Raw genomic sequence first — 12,767 nt, 5'->3', positions numbered from 1 at the left:
GATCGTTGGAGGATGTTTGGCTCGGTAGGCTAGGGGAAAGAAGGGACGAGGCAGAAGCAGCTGCTCAGATGGTCTCAATCTTAGAGACAAAGGAATCCATGAGCTCCTCACACATATTGTCGGAGGTGAGAGTGGAGGAGACGGGGAGAGGGGTTTAAGAAGATGGTTAGCAGTGGAGAATAGAAGCCGGGGATTATCTTTGCATTCCAGAATGATCCTGGAATAGTGAGCGATTTTGGCAGATGGGATCAGGACCCGAGAATGCTTTATGTGGTCTGGCCAGATCTGGCAGTGAATGGCTAAATCAGTTGTCCGACATATCCATTCAAGTCTGCGTCCCTTGAACTTAAGGGAGTGAATATGAGTGCTGTACCGGGGGAACAGCCAGGGTGAGAGAGGAATAAAACTAAAAGGGCGTCTACAGCTGCAAAGAACAGCAGACATCTCACGGACTGGGAGAGAGATAAAGAACAGCAAAGGATACCAAGAAAGTAATGAGAGCTGCAAAAAGGGAATACGAGAAAAAGCTTGTGCGGGATATCAAAGGCAACACTAAAGGTATTTATAAATATATTGAGAGAAAAAGGGTGGTTAAGGCAATGTGGCCCCTTTGGGCAGGTGAAGGTGATGCTGTAATTGGAAATCAGGAAATGGCAGACTCGCAGAATACTAACTTTGTGCTGGTCATCAGAGCAGAGAATGGGGATAAAATACCAGAGATACAAGGGGAGGAACTTGTTCAAATTAATACAAGTAAACTAATGGAGAAAATAATGAGACTAAAGATAGATGAATCTCCAGGGTATTAAAGGAAGCAGGTGAGGAAATTATAGTCAGTCATAATTTTCCAAAACTCTCGATTGAGGAATTATCCCCTTGGATTGGAGAATTGCCAATGTCAGTCCATGATTTTAAAATGGTACGAGAGATAAAGGAGGAAATTATCGGCCTATTCGTCTAATGTCAGTTGTCAGGGACAGAGTGACTGAGCTCCTGGATAAAAGAGCCAGCATGGATTTGTGAAGGTAAGTCATGTCGAATGAACCTAGTTGAATTTTTTGAGGAGCTAACCATCATGGAAATTAAGAGAGTATCTATGTATGTTATTTATACGGACTTCCACTCTGAGATCGGGTGCGGGTCACTCCGAGACCGGGTGCGGGTCACTCCGAGACCGGGTGCGGGCCACTCCGAGACCGGGTGCGGGTCACTCCGAGACCGGGTGCGGGCCACTCCGAGACCGGGTGCGGGTCACTCGGGACCAGGTTACTCTGAGACCGGGTGCGGGTCACTCCGGGACCGGGTGCGGGCCACTCCGAGACCGGGTGCGGGCCACTCCGAGACCGGGTGCGGGCCACTCGGGACCGGGTTACTCTGAGACCGGGTGCGGGTCACTCCGAGACCGGGTGCGGGTCACTCCGAGACCGGGTGCAGATCACTCTCTGGGATGGCGTTAGTTCCTGTGCTGTCTGTTTGCAGTTGAATGTGAAACATTTACAAAATTCAGGCACCTCATTCTGAAATGAACAGTAAAAGGAATCCATTTAAAAGACTGAAATCAGATGCCATCTTTATTTTAGGTCAATAAACATTTACATGAATGTGGTCTAGTTCTGGAATGGCGAGCTATTTAAAGGTTAGCCTGGAGTGGCTGATGGGCAGGAAGGGAGACAGCAGTTACAACACACACAGTGCAACCTTAAAATAAGAATTCTACCCAAGTCAGGTGTCGTGTTTTGAGTGCTGTCGTCCTGAACACAGGAAATAATGTGACAATGTGATTCCAGTCCAAGCAATTATTTGTGGAGCTGCCTCAACTTCTACTGTGTAACATTCAGCATTAAAAGAATTTACAGGATATCTTCTGGGAGAGAAAAAAAACATGCATTTCAAAAGTTGCAAAACACATCTGGCACTCAAAGGGTTAAAGCCAAAGTTCGAGAGTTGGCTCCACTAAGACCAGAGTCTGTAGCCAGGCCAGCGATCGCAGTGATGTTTGGAACTGGTTATGCAAAGTCTAGGATCCTTCACAACTCTTCAATTGAGATTTTACTGGACCATCTGTGGTGACATTCCCATGGAGTTCTGCAGCTTTGTGGAACACATTCCCAAAGTGCTGGGAATCGACACTCGTGTGTTTAAAAAAACCCCCCGCAATGTTCTGAGAAGCCAGTTGCATGCTCACCAACGGGGAACTCTGCCAGAGCTGTGAGCAATGGCAACAGGAGCCCACAGACACAGACTCCCACAGACACAGACTGTGTCCAGAGACTCCCGCAGGCCGCCAGTGTCCAGAGACTCCCGCAGGCCGCCAGTGTCCAGAGACTCCCGCAGGCCGCCAGTGTCCAGAGACTCCCGCAGGCCGCCAGTGTCCAGAGACTCCCGCAGGCCGCCAGTGTCCAGAGACTCCCGCAGACCGCCAGTGTCCAGAGACTCCCGCAGGCCGCCAGTGTCCAGAGACTCCCGCAGACCGCCAGTGTCCAGAGACTCCCGCAGGCCGCCAGTGTCCAGAGACTCCCGCAGACACAGATTGTGTCCAGAGACTCCCGCAGACACAGACTGTGTCCAGAGACTCCCGCAGGCCGCCAGTGTCCAGAGACTCCCGCAGGCCGCCAGTGTCCAGAGACTCCCGCAGGCCGCTAGTGTCCAGAGACTCCCGCAGGCCGCCAGTGTCCAGAGACTCCCGCAGGCCGCCAGTGTCCAGAGACTCCCGCAGGCCGCCAGTGCCCAGAGACTCCCGCAGGCCGCCAGTGCCCAGAGACTCCCGCAGGCCGCCAGTGTCCAGAGACTCCCGCAGGCTGCATTGCAGCAGCATACCAGTGACTACGTTGAATATCCACCTTCCTTCCAACCATTAAACCGCCTCAGGAATTTGACAGCCCTTCTCCCGCTTCCCGCAAGAGAAGCAAATGGTTAACTTCCGGAAGCATCATTAAGACCTGCTTACATTTCTCAGACTTTAAAACCGTATTTTGTTTGGGGGAAGTATTGAGGGGAACATCACCAGCTGGAGGTAAAAGATGTGGCCTTTGGGCGAGTATTGTGCATCCTGAGCCCCACACCAGGTTACACACTCCCTTCAATTCTTCTGTTTTACAATGAACCATAATATATCCATGCATTAATATCTTAGCAGTGCTGCTAAATAAAGATAAAATGCAACTTAATTTACAATGAATATGGAACACCAGCCCCTTGGGCTCACCTCTGGTGGGAAATCCTGCATTTGCAGCAGTCAATTCACCATTTCAGCATCCTTTAAAATGTAAGATTGGTAGCATGATACAATGGGAAAGAACTCTATATTACACGAGAATGATTTAAACACAGTTTTTTTTGTTTTTTTAAACAAATAAATGGAGAGCAGAAAATGTCTTTCATTGTGAACTCCAAACGAGCCTCTGATCGCCATTGCTTCTTCAACCGGTATCTGCTCAGCTGAGGACTGGACACTGCTTTGCATTTGCCTGTGTGAACAAACCCTCCTTTACTTCATCGTTCGGTGACCTGGGCTCTCGGGGAGAGTCTCTTGTCTGTGGTCTGCAGGCCTGATACAACTACTAAAATCCCAGCCAGGGCACTGCATTCAGTCATCACTGTCCGATAGTGTCTCGTACTGGGAGGAGAGTAAGGGAGCAGGCTCTCGTTCCCACGTCCTGGCTGGTGGATGTGAACTGGCTTGGCCCATGGTTGGTGGTGCGCAGGCGATGGATGTTGGAGCGACGCTCATCATGCGCATCGTCAGCGGGTTATAAGGGAACGCAGTTGAGCCTGTGCAACAAGATAGGAGGCAGTTAATTCACATTCTTTACTTGCTAAGGTATTTTTTAAGTTGTGCTGTTCATAAACTAACAGAAGGTGACTGCCACACAATAACGACTTGCTCCAAAAAAGCATCTTCAACGTACGACGTGACCCGAAGTGATTCACAAAGAAATAACAAACAAATGCAAAACTGAGCCAGACAGGTCTGGGGTGCGAGGCTCTGCTCAGGGCAAGACTGCACATAGTTTTGTTCAGCCTGAAAGAAGGGGTTGGAATCTGTGGTAAACAGGTCGAGTTTATGATAGGCACTGAAAACAATGGCTTCAGCCTCCCAGTGTCCAGCAGGAGGAAGCTGTGACTCAAACAAGACTCGATATCGGACTGGCACGTAAATGACTCTTGGGTTGAGATACGTGGAGGAGAAAGAAATACAGCTGCGTGTCAGCAGCTGATCCTCTTCCTAAATAGCAGTCTATGGATAAGGGAGAGGAGGCACCATTGCTGGTGATGAGCTGAACAGACAAGGGAAATGCCGTGTAGCTGGGCAAGGGAGGAGAAGGCATCAGAAACCCAATGGCCAGGGAATGTGGAGAAAACAAATACATGGCGATGTGCAGACAACTGTCCATCTCCCCCAGAGACAGTACTGAGGCATCCAACAGGCCGCTGTGGCCCCACTCAGACGCTCCCAGCTCCAAATACTGAATTAAACTGAAAAGGCCCAACCAAGGACCTATTTTTGTCCTAGGCATTGCGTTCTGGTAACCAATTCTTTAACAAACCATTAAACTATATTAGATCTGAGGGTCTGTTTACTTTGGTCTTCGAGGGAGATACAGTTCCACGTTATCACCAGAATCACACACTGAATGACAGTAAATCGCTTTTGAATTGCAAGTTATCGTCATTCCCTTACAGATTTCACGTTCAAGTTTCAATAAGTTACCATTTAACTAGTATTTAACTAGTCCCCTGATTTCTTGCTGACAGCAGTGTTTTGTTAAACTTGTTGGATGTGAGGGACACTGGCGGAGGGTTGGGACTGGAGTCATGGAGGCCTGAGCTGGTGGAGGGTGAGGGACCTCTCGGAAGGATCTTGCCAACAATCCGGCACCTTCCGTGGCCATGTGACTGTTGCCAACCCACAAATTGGCACGCTTTGGTGGGATTTGAACTCCTGACCTCTGGTTGAGAGTTCAGTCCTAGAATAATTCGGCTACTGGACTGCACGCTTGCTAAGTTTTACCTGTACAGAAATGTTGACAAACTTTAGGGGGTAGAATTGATCAAGGCACTGACCCTAAATCAATACATCAATAATTGATTAGGATGCTGGAAGTCAACTGGTGGCTTGAAGCAGAGAATACAGCACAAGTGAATCTAAAACAGGATGAAGATTCTAGAATCAACTCCAGATTAAACTGGAAAGAATGGGTTCGAGTGCTCACCTCGACCCACCCACTCCAGATGTGGTGTGTAAAGCCCTGTATGCCTCCAGTGCAGCACCCACCCTATTGGTAGCACCAACACTGTCAGACAGCGTTGAGTCATGGGACAGCGCGTTACACGGTGCTCCCTCACTCCATCACACTAACCTGACGGAGGTGATGGATTGGCCTCCTCACTCCGAGCATCGCCAGACACAGGGATGGCTGTGCTCATGTTGCTCTGCGTCGCACTCACAGGATGGGGTAGAACCACTTGGTCTTCTCCTTTGTCGTCGTATTTCCCCATTAATGCTTTCCTGATAATGTCCTCAAGGCCGAGGTTACTGGCTGGATCTGCAAAGGAATGACTCCGAGAACTGACTCCGCCTGGGAGATGGGAGGAAATAATTGGGGGGAAGAGGTAGGGGGAAGGAGAGTGGTTATGGGGGGGGGGGGGGGAAAGAGAGGCACAGGCAGGCAGAGAGAGAATGGGAAAACGAAGTCAGCATTTGTTTGGCCAGCTGCAACCAGCAAACCAGACAATGGCAGCAGCAATGAACAGATGCGCGATGACTTTACTTCCTTCACACAGGTTAAAAAAGCAAAACCATGAAGCTAAAATATTCAGCAAAGGAAGTTTGCTTCATATCCAGACCATTCCCAGTGGTTCTGACACCAAAGGCTGTTTATAGTTAACAATTTTATATACACTTGGAATAAATAAATAGAATGTTTAAACATCACAGATTTTCTGGAGTCTGATCATTTTAACTCCCCCCAAGAAATGCCAGAACCTCCTCCGGTGCAACACAACTACCGGCATTTACACAGAATTACCGCGAGTGTACAGCCCAGGAACAGGCCACTGGGCCCCACCGCTCGGTGCCCAGTGACCGGCCTCACCGCTCGGTGCCCAGTGACCGGCCTCACCGCTCGGTGCCCAGTGTCCGGCCTCACCGCTCGGTGCCCAGTGTCCGGCCTCACCGCTCGGTGCCCAGTGTCCGGTTCCCCCCCCCCCCGCTCGGTGCCCAGTGTCCGGCCCTCCCGCTCGGTGCCCAGTGTCCGGCCCCACCGCTCGGTGCCCAGTGTCCGGTCCCCCCCCCCGCTCGGTGCCCAGTGTCCGGCCCCCCCCGCTCGGTGCCCAGTGTCCGGCCCCACCGCTCGGTGCCCAGTGTCCGGCCCCACCGCTTGGTGCCCAGTGTCCGGCCTCACCGCTCGGTGCCCAGTGTCCGGCCCCACCGCTCGGTGCCCAGTGTCCGGCCCCACCGCTCGGTGCCCAGTGTCCGGCCCCCCCCCCCGCTCGGTGCCCAGTGTCCGGCCCCACCGCTCGGTGCCCAGTGTCCGGCCCCACCGCTTGGTGCCCAGTGTCCGGCCCCCCCCGCTCGATGCCCAGTGTCCGGCCCTCCCGCTCGGTGCCCAGTGTCCGGCCCCCCTTGCTCAGTGCCGAGTGTCCGGCCCCCCCGCTCGGAGCCCAGTGTCCGGCCCCCCTTGCTCGGTGCCGAGTGTCCGGCCCCCCCCGCTCGGTGCCCAGTGTCCGGCCCCCCTTGCTCGGTGCCGAGTGTCCGGCCCCCCCGCTCGGTGCCCAGTGTCCGGCCCCACCGCTTGGTGCCCAGTGTCCGGCCCCCCCCGCTCGATGCCCAGTGTCCGGCCCTCCCGCTCGGTGCCCAGTGTCCGGCCCCCCTTGCTCAGTGCCGAGTGTCCGGCCCCCCCGCTCGGTGCCCAGTGTCCGGCCCCCCTTGCTCGGTGCCGAGTGTCCGGCCCCCCCCGCTCGGTGCCCAGTGTCCGGCCCCCCTTGCTCGGTGCCGAGTGTCCGGCCCCCCCCGCTCGGTGCCCAGTGTCCGGCCCCACCGCTCGGTGCCCAGTGTCCGGCCCCACCGCTCGGTGCCCAGTGTCCGGCCCCCCCGCTCCGTGCCGAATGTCCGGCCCCCCTTGCTCGGTGCCGAGTGTCCGGCCCCCCCCGCTCGATGCCCAGTGTCCGGCCCCCCCGCTCCGTGCCGAATGTCCGGCCCCCCTTGCTCGGTGCCGAGTGTCCGGCCCCCCCCGCTCGATGCCCAGTGTCCGGCCCCCCCGCTCCGTGCCGAATGTCCGACCCCCCTTGCTCGGTGCCGAATGTCCGACCCCCCCCGCTCGATGCCCAGTGTCCGGCCCCCCCGCTCCGTGCCGAATGTCCGGCCCCCCCGCTCGGTGCCGAGTGTCCGGCCCCACCGCTCGGTGCCCAGTGTCCGGCCCCCCCGCTCGGTGCCCAGTGTCCGGCCCCCCTTGCTCGGTGCCGAATGTCCGGCCCCCCTTGCTCGGTGCCGAATGTCCGGCCCCACCGCTCGGTGCCCAGTGTCCGGCCCCCCTTGCTCGGTGCCGAATGTCCGGCCCCCCTTGCTCGGTGCCGAGTGTCCGGCCCCCCCGCTCGGTGCCGAATGTCCGGCCCCCCCGCTCGGTGCCGAGTGTCCGGCCCCCCTTGCTCGGTGCCGAGTGTCCGGCCCCCCCGCTCGGTGCCGAGTGTCCGGCCCCCCCGCTCGGTGCCCAGTGTCCGGCCCCACCGCTCGGTGCCCAGTGTCCGGCCCCACCGCTCGGTGCCCAGTGTCCGGCCCCCCCGCTCCGTGCCGAATGTCCGGCCCCCCTTGCTCGGTGCCGAGTGTCCGGCCCCCCCCGCTCGATGCCCAGTGTCCGGCCCCCCCGCTCCGTGCCGAATGTCCGGCCCCCCTTGCTCGGTGCCGAGTGTCCGGCCCCCCCCCGCTCGATGCCCAGTGTCCGGCCCCCCCGCTCCGTGCCGAATGTCCGGCCCCCCTTGCTCGGTGCCGAATGTCCGGCCCCCCCGCTCGATGCCCAGTGTCCGGCCCCCCCGCTCCGTGCCGAATGTCCGGCCCCCCCGCTCGGTGCCGAGTGTCCGGCCCCCCCCGCTCGGTGCCCAGTGTCCGGCCCCCCCGCTCGGTGCCCAGTGTCCGGCCCCCCTTGCTCGGTGCCGAGTGTCCGGCCCCCCCGCTCGGTGCCGAATGTCCGGCCCCCCCGCTCGGTGCCGAGTGTCCGGCCCCCCTTGCTCGGTGCCGAGTGTCCGGCCCCCCCGCTCGGTGCCCAGTGTCCGGCCCCCCCGCTCGGTGCCGAATGTCCGGCCCCCCTTGCTCGGTGCCGAGTGTCCGGCCCCCCCGCTCGGTGCCGAGTGTCCGGCCCCCCCGCTCGGTGCCCAGTGTCCGGCCCCCCCGCTCGGTGCCGAGTGTCTGGCCCCCCCGCTCGGTGCCGAGTGTCCGGCCCCCCTTGCTCGGTGCCGAGTGTCCGGCCCCCCCGCTCCGTGCCGAGTGTCCGGCCCCCCCGCTCCGTGCCCAGTGTCCGGCCCCACCGCTCCGTGCCCAGTGTCCGGCCCCCCCGCTCCGTGCCGAGTGTCCAGCCCCCCCGCTCGGTGCCGAGTGTCCGGCCCCCCCGCTCCGTGCCGAGTGTCCGGCCCCCCCCCCGCTCCGTGCCGTGGTTTATGCTCCACACCAGCCCCCTCCCACCCTCTCCATCTCCCCCCATCACCATATCCTTCTATTCCTTTCTCCCCCATGTGTTTATCCAGCCTCCCCTTAAATACATCGATACTATTCACCTCAACCCCTCCCTGTGGCAGCGAGTTCCACATTCTCACCCCTCTCTGGGTAAAGAAGTTTCTCCCGAATTCCCGACTGGATTTATTAGTGACTGTCTGATATTGATGGCCCCGAGTTCTGATCTCCCCACAAGTGGGAACATCTACACTGACCCTATTAAACCTTTTCATAACCTTAAAGACCTCTCTCTATCAGGCTACCCCTCAATCATCTCTTTTCTAGAGAAAATAATTCCAAAGCCTGTTCAATCTTTCCTGATGGTTATAACCTCTCAGTTCTGGTATCCTAGTAAATCTTTTTTGTAAATTCTCCAGTGCCTCCATATCCTTTTTATAATATGGAGACCAGACTGTTCCCAGTACTCCAAGTGTGGTCTAACCAAGTTTCTAGACAAGTTTAACATAACTTGCCTGCTTTTCAAGTCTGTATTCTATCCCGGTTAAAGTACTGGTGAGGCAGAATTCATGAAGGCAGCATCCTGCAAAGTGCAGTGTGCCCAGATCTAAACCCCGGGCTCAGATAGGGTTTGAGCAGAGCTCTCTACATCTCAGGTCTCACTTCCTCCTCTGTGCTCCAGCCCGCTTGAGATAAAGGTCAACGTTCCATGAACCTTTTGATTGCTTTGTGTACCTGTGCACAGCTTTTAATGATTTGTGAACTTGGACACTTCAATCTTTATTCCTCCACAGTTCCTAGTTACTCACCATTTAGTTTGTCTTTCTTGGATCTAAGTGGATGGCCCCACATGTCACACTGAACTGCATTTGCTGCAGCTTTGCCACTCACTTTATCAATCAATGTCCCTTCTTGCTCCCATCCGCATTACTTACTGTGTCTTTGCTTTTGTAAACTTGCATATACAGCTTTTGTTCCTTCATCTAAGTTGTTGCTAACTACCAAGGCCTCAGCAAGACCCCTGGGGTACACCGCTTGCCATATCCTGCCAATCAGAGTAGGGTCCTTTTATCACCACGTCGGCTCCAACCTTCCAACCTATGCTTTTAACTCGACAATTCCGGTGGGAGCCAAAGGCTCAGCGTTTACATAGTTCGTGAAGGGGCTCGCATGGTACGAGGAACGACCTCTACATTCCACTGGCTGAATGCAGTCCTTAAGACTAAGAATCTGCAGACACTGCTGTGTGACGTGATTATCTGTTGTGTGCTGTCCCTCAATCACAGACAGCAGCCACATTATTCCCCAGTACACCAAATGGATCTTCCCAACAGGAAGGAAACAATCTGACAGTAACCAGTTTCTAACACAACCCGACCCACGGTTTACATCCCAACACCTCACCAGGAAATCTGTGATGCGCAAATACACCCGTCAAAGACACGTTTTGATTAGTTTGAAAGGCGAGACTATTAATGTTTGCAGGTTATATTGCACAGCAAGCTGCACGCCCACTCCACATGCTGACGGGATTAGCTGCTCTTGTTCTGCATTAAGTCAGCATCACAGTCAGGGTAAAACAGAATCGAGCACAGGTACAACGGCAAAGGAGGGCCGCCAGACGGTGTCTGCGGCGAGGCCAGACGGCAGACAGTGTCTGCGGCGAGGCCAGACGGCTACAGCAGAAAAAAATAAGCCTTGAGTGACATTAGCATCACCATCATGTGGCTTCAGTCCAGGACCAGACAGAACAAGCTCTCACCTCGTCCCACAGACTCCTACCCCACAGACAGATCCCTGCTCCCCCCACCCCAGTAACATTTTATTCCCCTTTCATGGGGTCAATGAGAACTCATGAGCAACCTGTGTCCGTGTTGTTCCTCCCTTGGGAAAGCTCACAAGGTAAAAGGTGGTAAGCGGTTTCACACGATCGAACGATGCGTTACGCCACGCATCAATCATCCCTCGACCTTGCTGTGAAACTAGTTTAGCAAGTACAGGTATGATCAGGTTTATCTGAAAATTGTAGCTCGATTGTTAAATAAGATGACGCACCTTTTTTGTACGAAACCACACCTGGGGCGAAAGAAAGATAACTGGGTTTAGCAGCTGAACTTTTTATAATTATTTTTTATTTTACAAGATGCACGCACAATGTTTTAATCCAACTATGTATAAAATCCGTACATTCTCACAGCGCATTAAAGAGCAAAGGAGGCAGATTACACAGACACACACGCACCAGACACACGTATTGATCGATCAGTGTTCTCGTGAGTCAGTATTGATCAATCAGTGTTCCCGTGAGTCAGTAATGTTCGATCGATCAATGTTCCCGTGAGTCAGTATTGATCGATCAGTGTTCCCGTGAGTCAGTACTGATCGATCGATCAGTGTTCCCGTGAGTTAGTATTGATCGATCAGTGTTCCCGTGAGTCAGTATTGATCAATCAGTGTTCCCGTGAGTCAGTATTGATCGATCGATCAGTGTTCCCGTGAGTCAGTATTGATCGATCGATCAGTGTTCCCGTGAGTCAGTATTGATCGATCAGTGTTCCCGTGAGTCAGTATTGATCAATCAGTGTTCCCGAGAGTCAGTAATGTTCGATCGATGTTCCCGTGAGTCAGTATTGATCGATCAGTGTTCCCATGAGTCAGTATTGATCGATCGATCAGTGTTCCCGTGAGTCAGTATTGATCGATCAGTGTTCCCGTGAGTCAGTATTGATCGATCAGTGTTCCCGTGAGTCAGTATTGATCGATCGATCAGTGTTCCCGTGAGTCAGTATTGATCGATCAGTGTTCCCGTGAGTTAGTATTGATTGATCGATCAGTGTTCCCGTGAGTATTGATCGATCAGTGTTCCCGTGAGTATTGATCCATCGATCAGTGTTCCCGTCAGTATTGATCCATCGATCAGTGTTCCCGTCAGTATTGATCCATCGATCAGTGTTCCCGTCAGTATTGATCGATCAGTGTTCCCGTCAGTATTGATCCATCGATCAGTGTTCACGTCAGTATTGATCCATCGATCAGTGTTCCCGTCAGTATTGATCGATCAGTGTTCCCGTCAGTATTGATTGATCGATCAGTGTTCCCGTGAGTCAGTATTGATCGATGAGTGTTCCCGTGAGTCAGTATTGATCGATGAGTGTTCCCGTGAGTCAGTATTGATCGATCGATGAGTGTTCCTGTGAGTCAGTATTGATCGATCGATGAGTGTTCCTGTGAGTCAGTATTGATCGATCAGTGTTCCCGTGAGTTAGTATTGATTGATCGATCAGTGTTCCCGTGAGTATTGATCGATCAGTGTTCCCGTCAGTATTGATCAATCGATCAGTGTTCCCGTCAGTATTGATCCATCGATCAGTGTTCCCGTCAGTATTGATCCATCGATCAGTGTTCCCGTCAGTATTGATCGATCAGTGTTCCCGTCAGTATTGATCCATCGATCAGTGTTCCCGTGAGTCAGTACTGATCGATCGATCAGTGTTCCCGTGAGTCAGTATTGATCGATCAGTGTTTCCGTGAGTCAGTATTGATTGATCGATCAGTGTTCCCGTGAGTCAGTATTGATCGATCAGTGTTTCCGTGAGTCAGTATTGATCGATCGATGAGTGTTCCCGTGAGTCAGTATTGATCGATCGATGAGTGTTCCTGTGAGTCAGTATTGATCGATTGATCAGTGTTTCCGTGAGTGAGTATTGATCGATCAGTGTTCCCGTGAGTCAGTAATGTTCGATCGATCAGTGTTCCCGTGAGTCAGTATTGATCGATCAGTGTTCCCGTGAGTCAGTATTGATCGATCAGTGTTCCCGTGAGTCAGTATTTATCGATCAGTGTTCCCGTGAGTCAGTATTGATCGATCGATGAGTGTTCCCGTGAATCAGTATTGATCGATCAGTGTTCCTGTGAGTCAGTATCGATCGATTGATCAGTGCTCCCGTGAGTCAGTATTGATCAATCAGTGTTCCAGTGAGTCAGTATTGATCGATCGATCAGTGTTCCCGTGAGTCAGTATTGATCAGTGTTCCTGTGAGTCAGTAATGTTCGATCGATCAGTGCTCCCGTGAGTCAGTATTGATCGATCAGTGTTCCCGTGAGT

General features: G+C 53.8%; 1 protein-coding gene across 1 annotated transcript in view; it reads right to left on the bottom strand.

Moving 5' to 3' along the window:
* Positions 1-1,543: 1,543 nt before the first annotated feature.
* The window catches only part of ncor1 (nuclear receptor corepressor 1), a 258,729-nt gene continuing 247,505 nt past the window's right edge, over positions 1,544-12,767 (bottom strand). Inside the window, exons 45-47 of the mRNA XM_070857984.1 lie at positions 10,718-10,738; positions 5,361-5,579; positions 1,544-3,771 (exon numbers count right to left, since the gene is read on the bottom strand). Of these exons, the coding sequence (XP_070714085.1) occupies positions 3,587-3,771; positions 5,361-5,579; positions 10,718-10,738 (425 nt within the window). The 3' untranslated portion in view covers positions 1,544-3,586. The remainder of the gene's footprint in view (positions 3,772-5,360; positions 5,580-10,717; positions 10,739-12,767) is intronic.

This window comes from Pristiophorus japonicus, chromosome 16 (genome assembly GCF_044704955.1).
Source record: "Pristiophorus japonicus isolate sPriJap1 chromosome 16, sPriJap1.hap1, whole genome shotgun sequence".
In the NCBI taxonomy this organism is placed as follows: domain Eukaryota; kingdom Metazoa; phylum Chordata; class Chondrichthyes; family Pristiophoridae; genus Pristiophorus; species Pristiophorus japonicus.
This window is presented reverse-complemented; position numbering and strand designations above follow the sequence as displayed.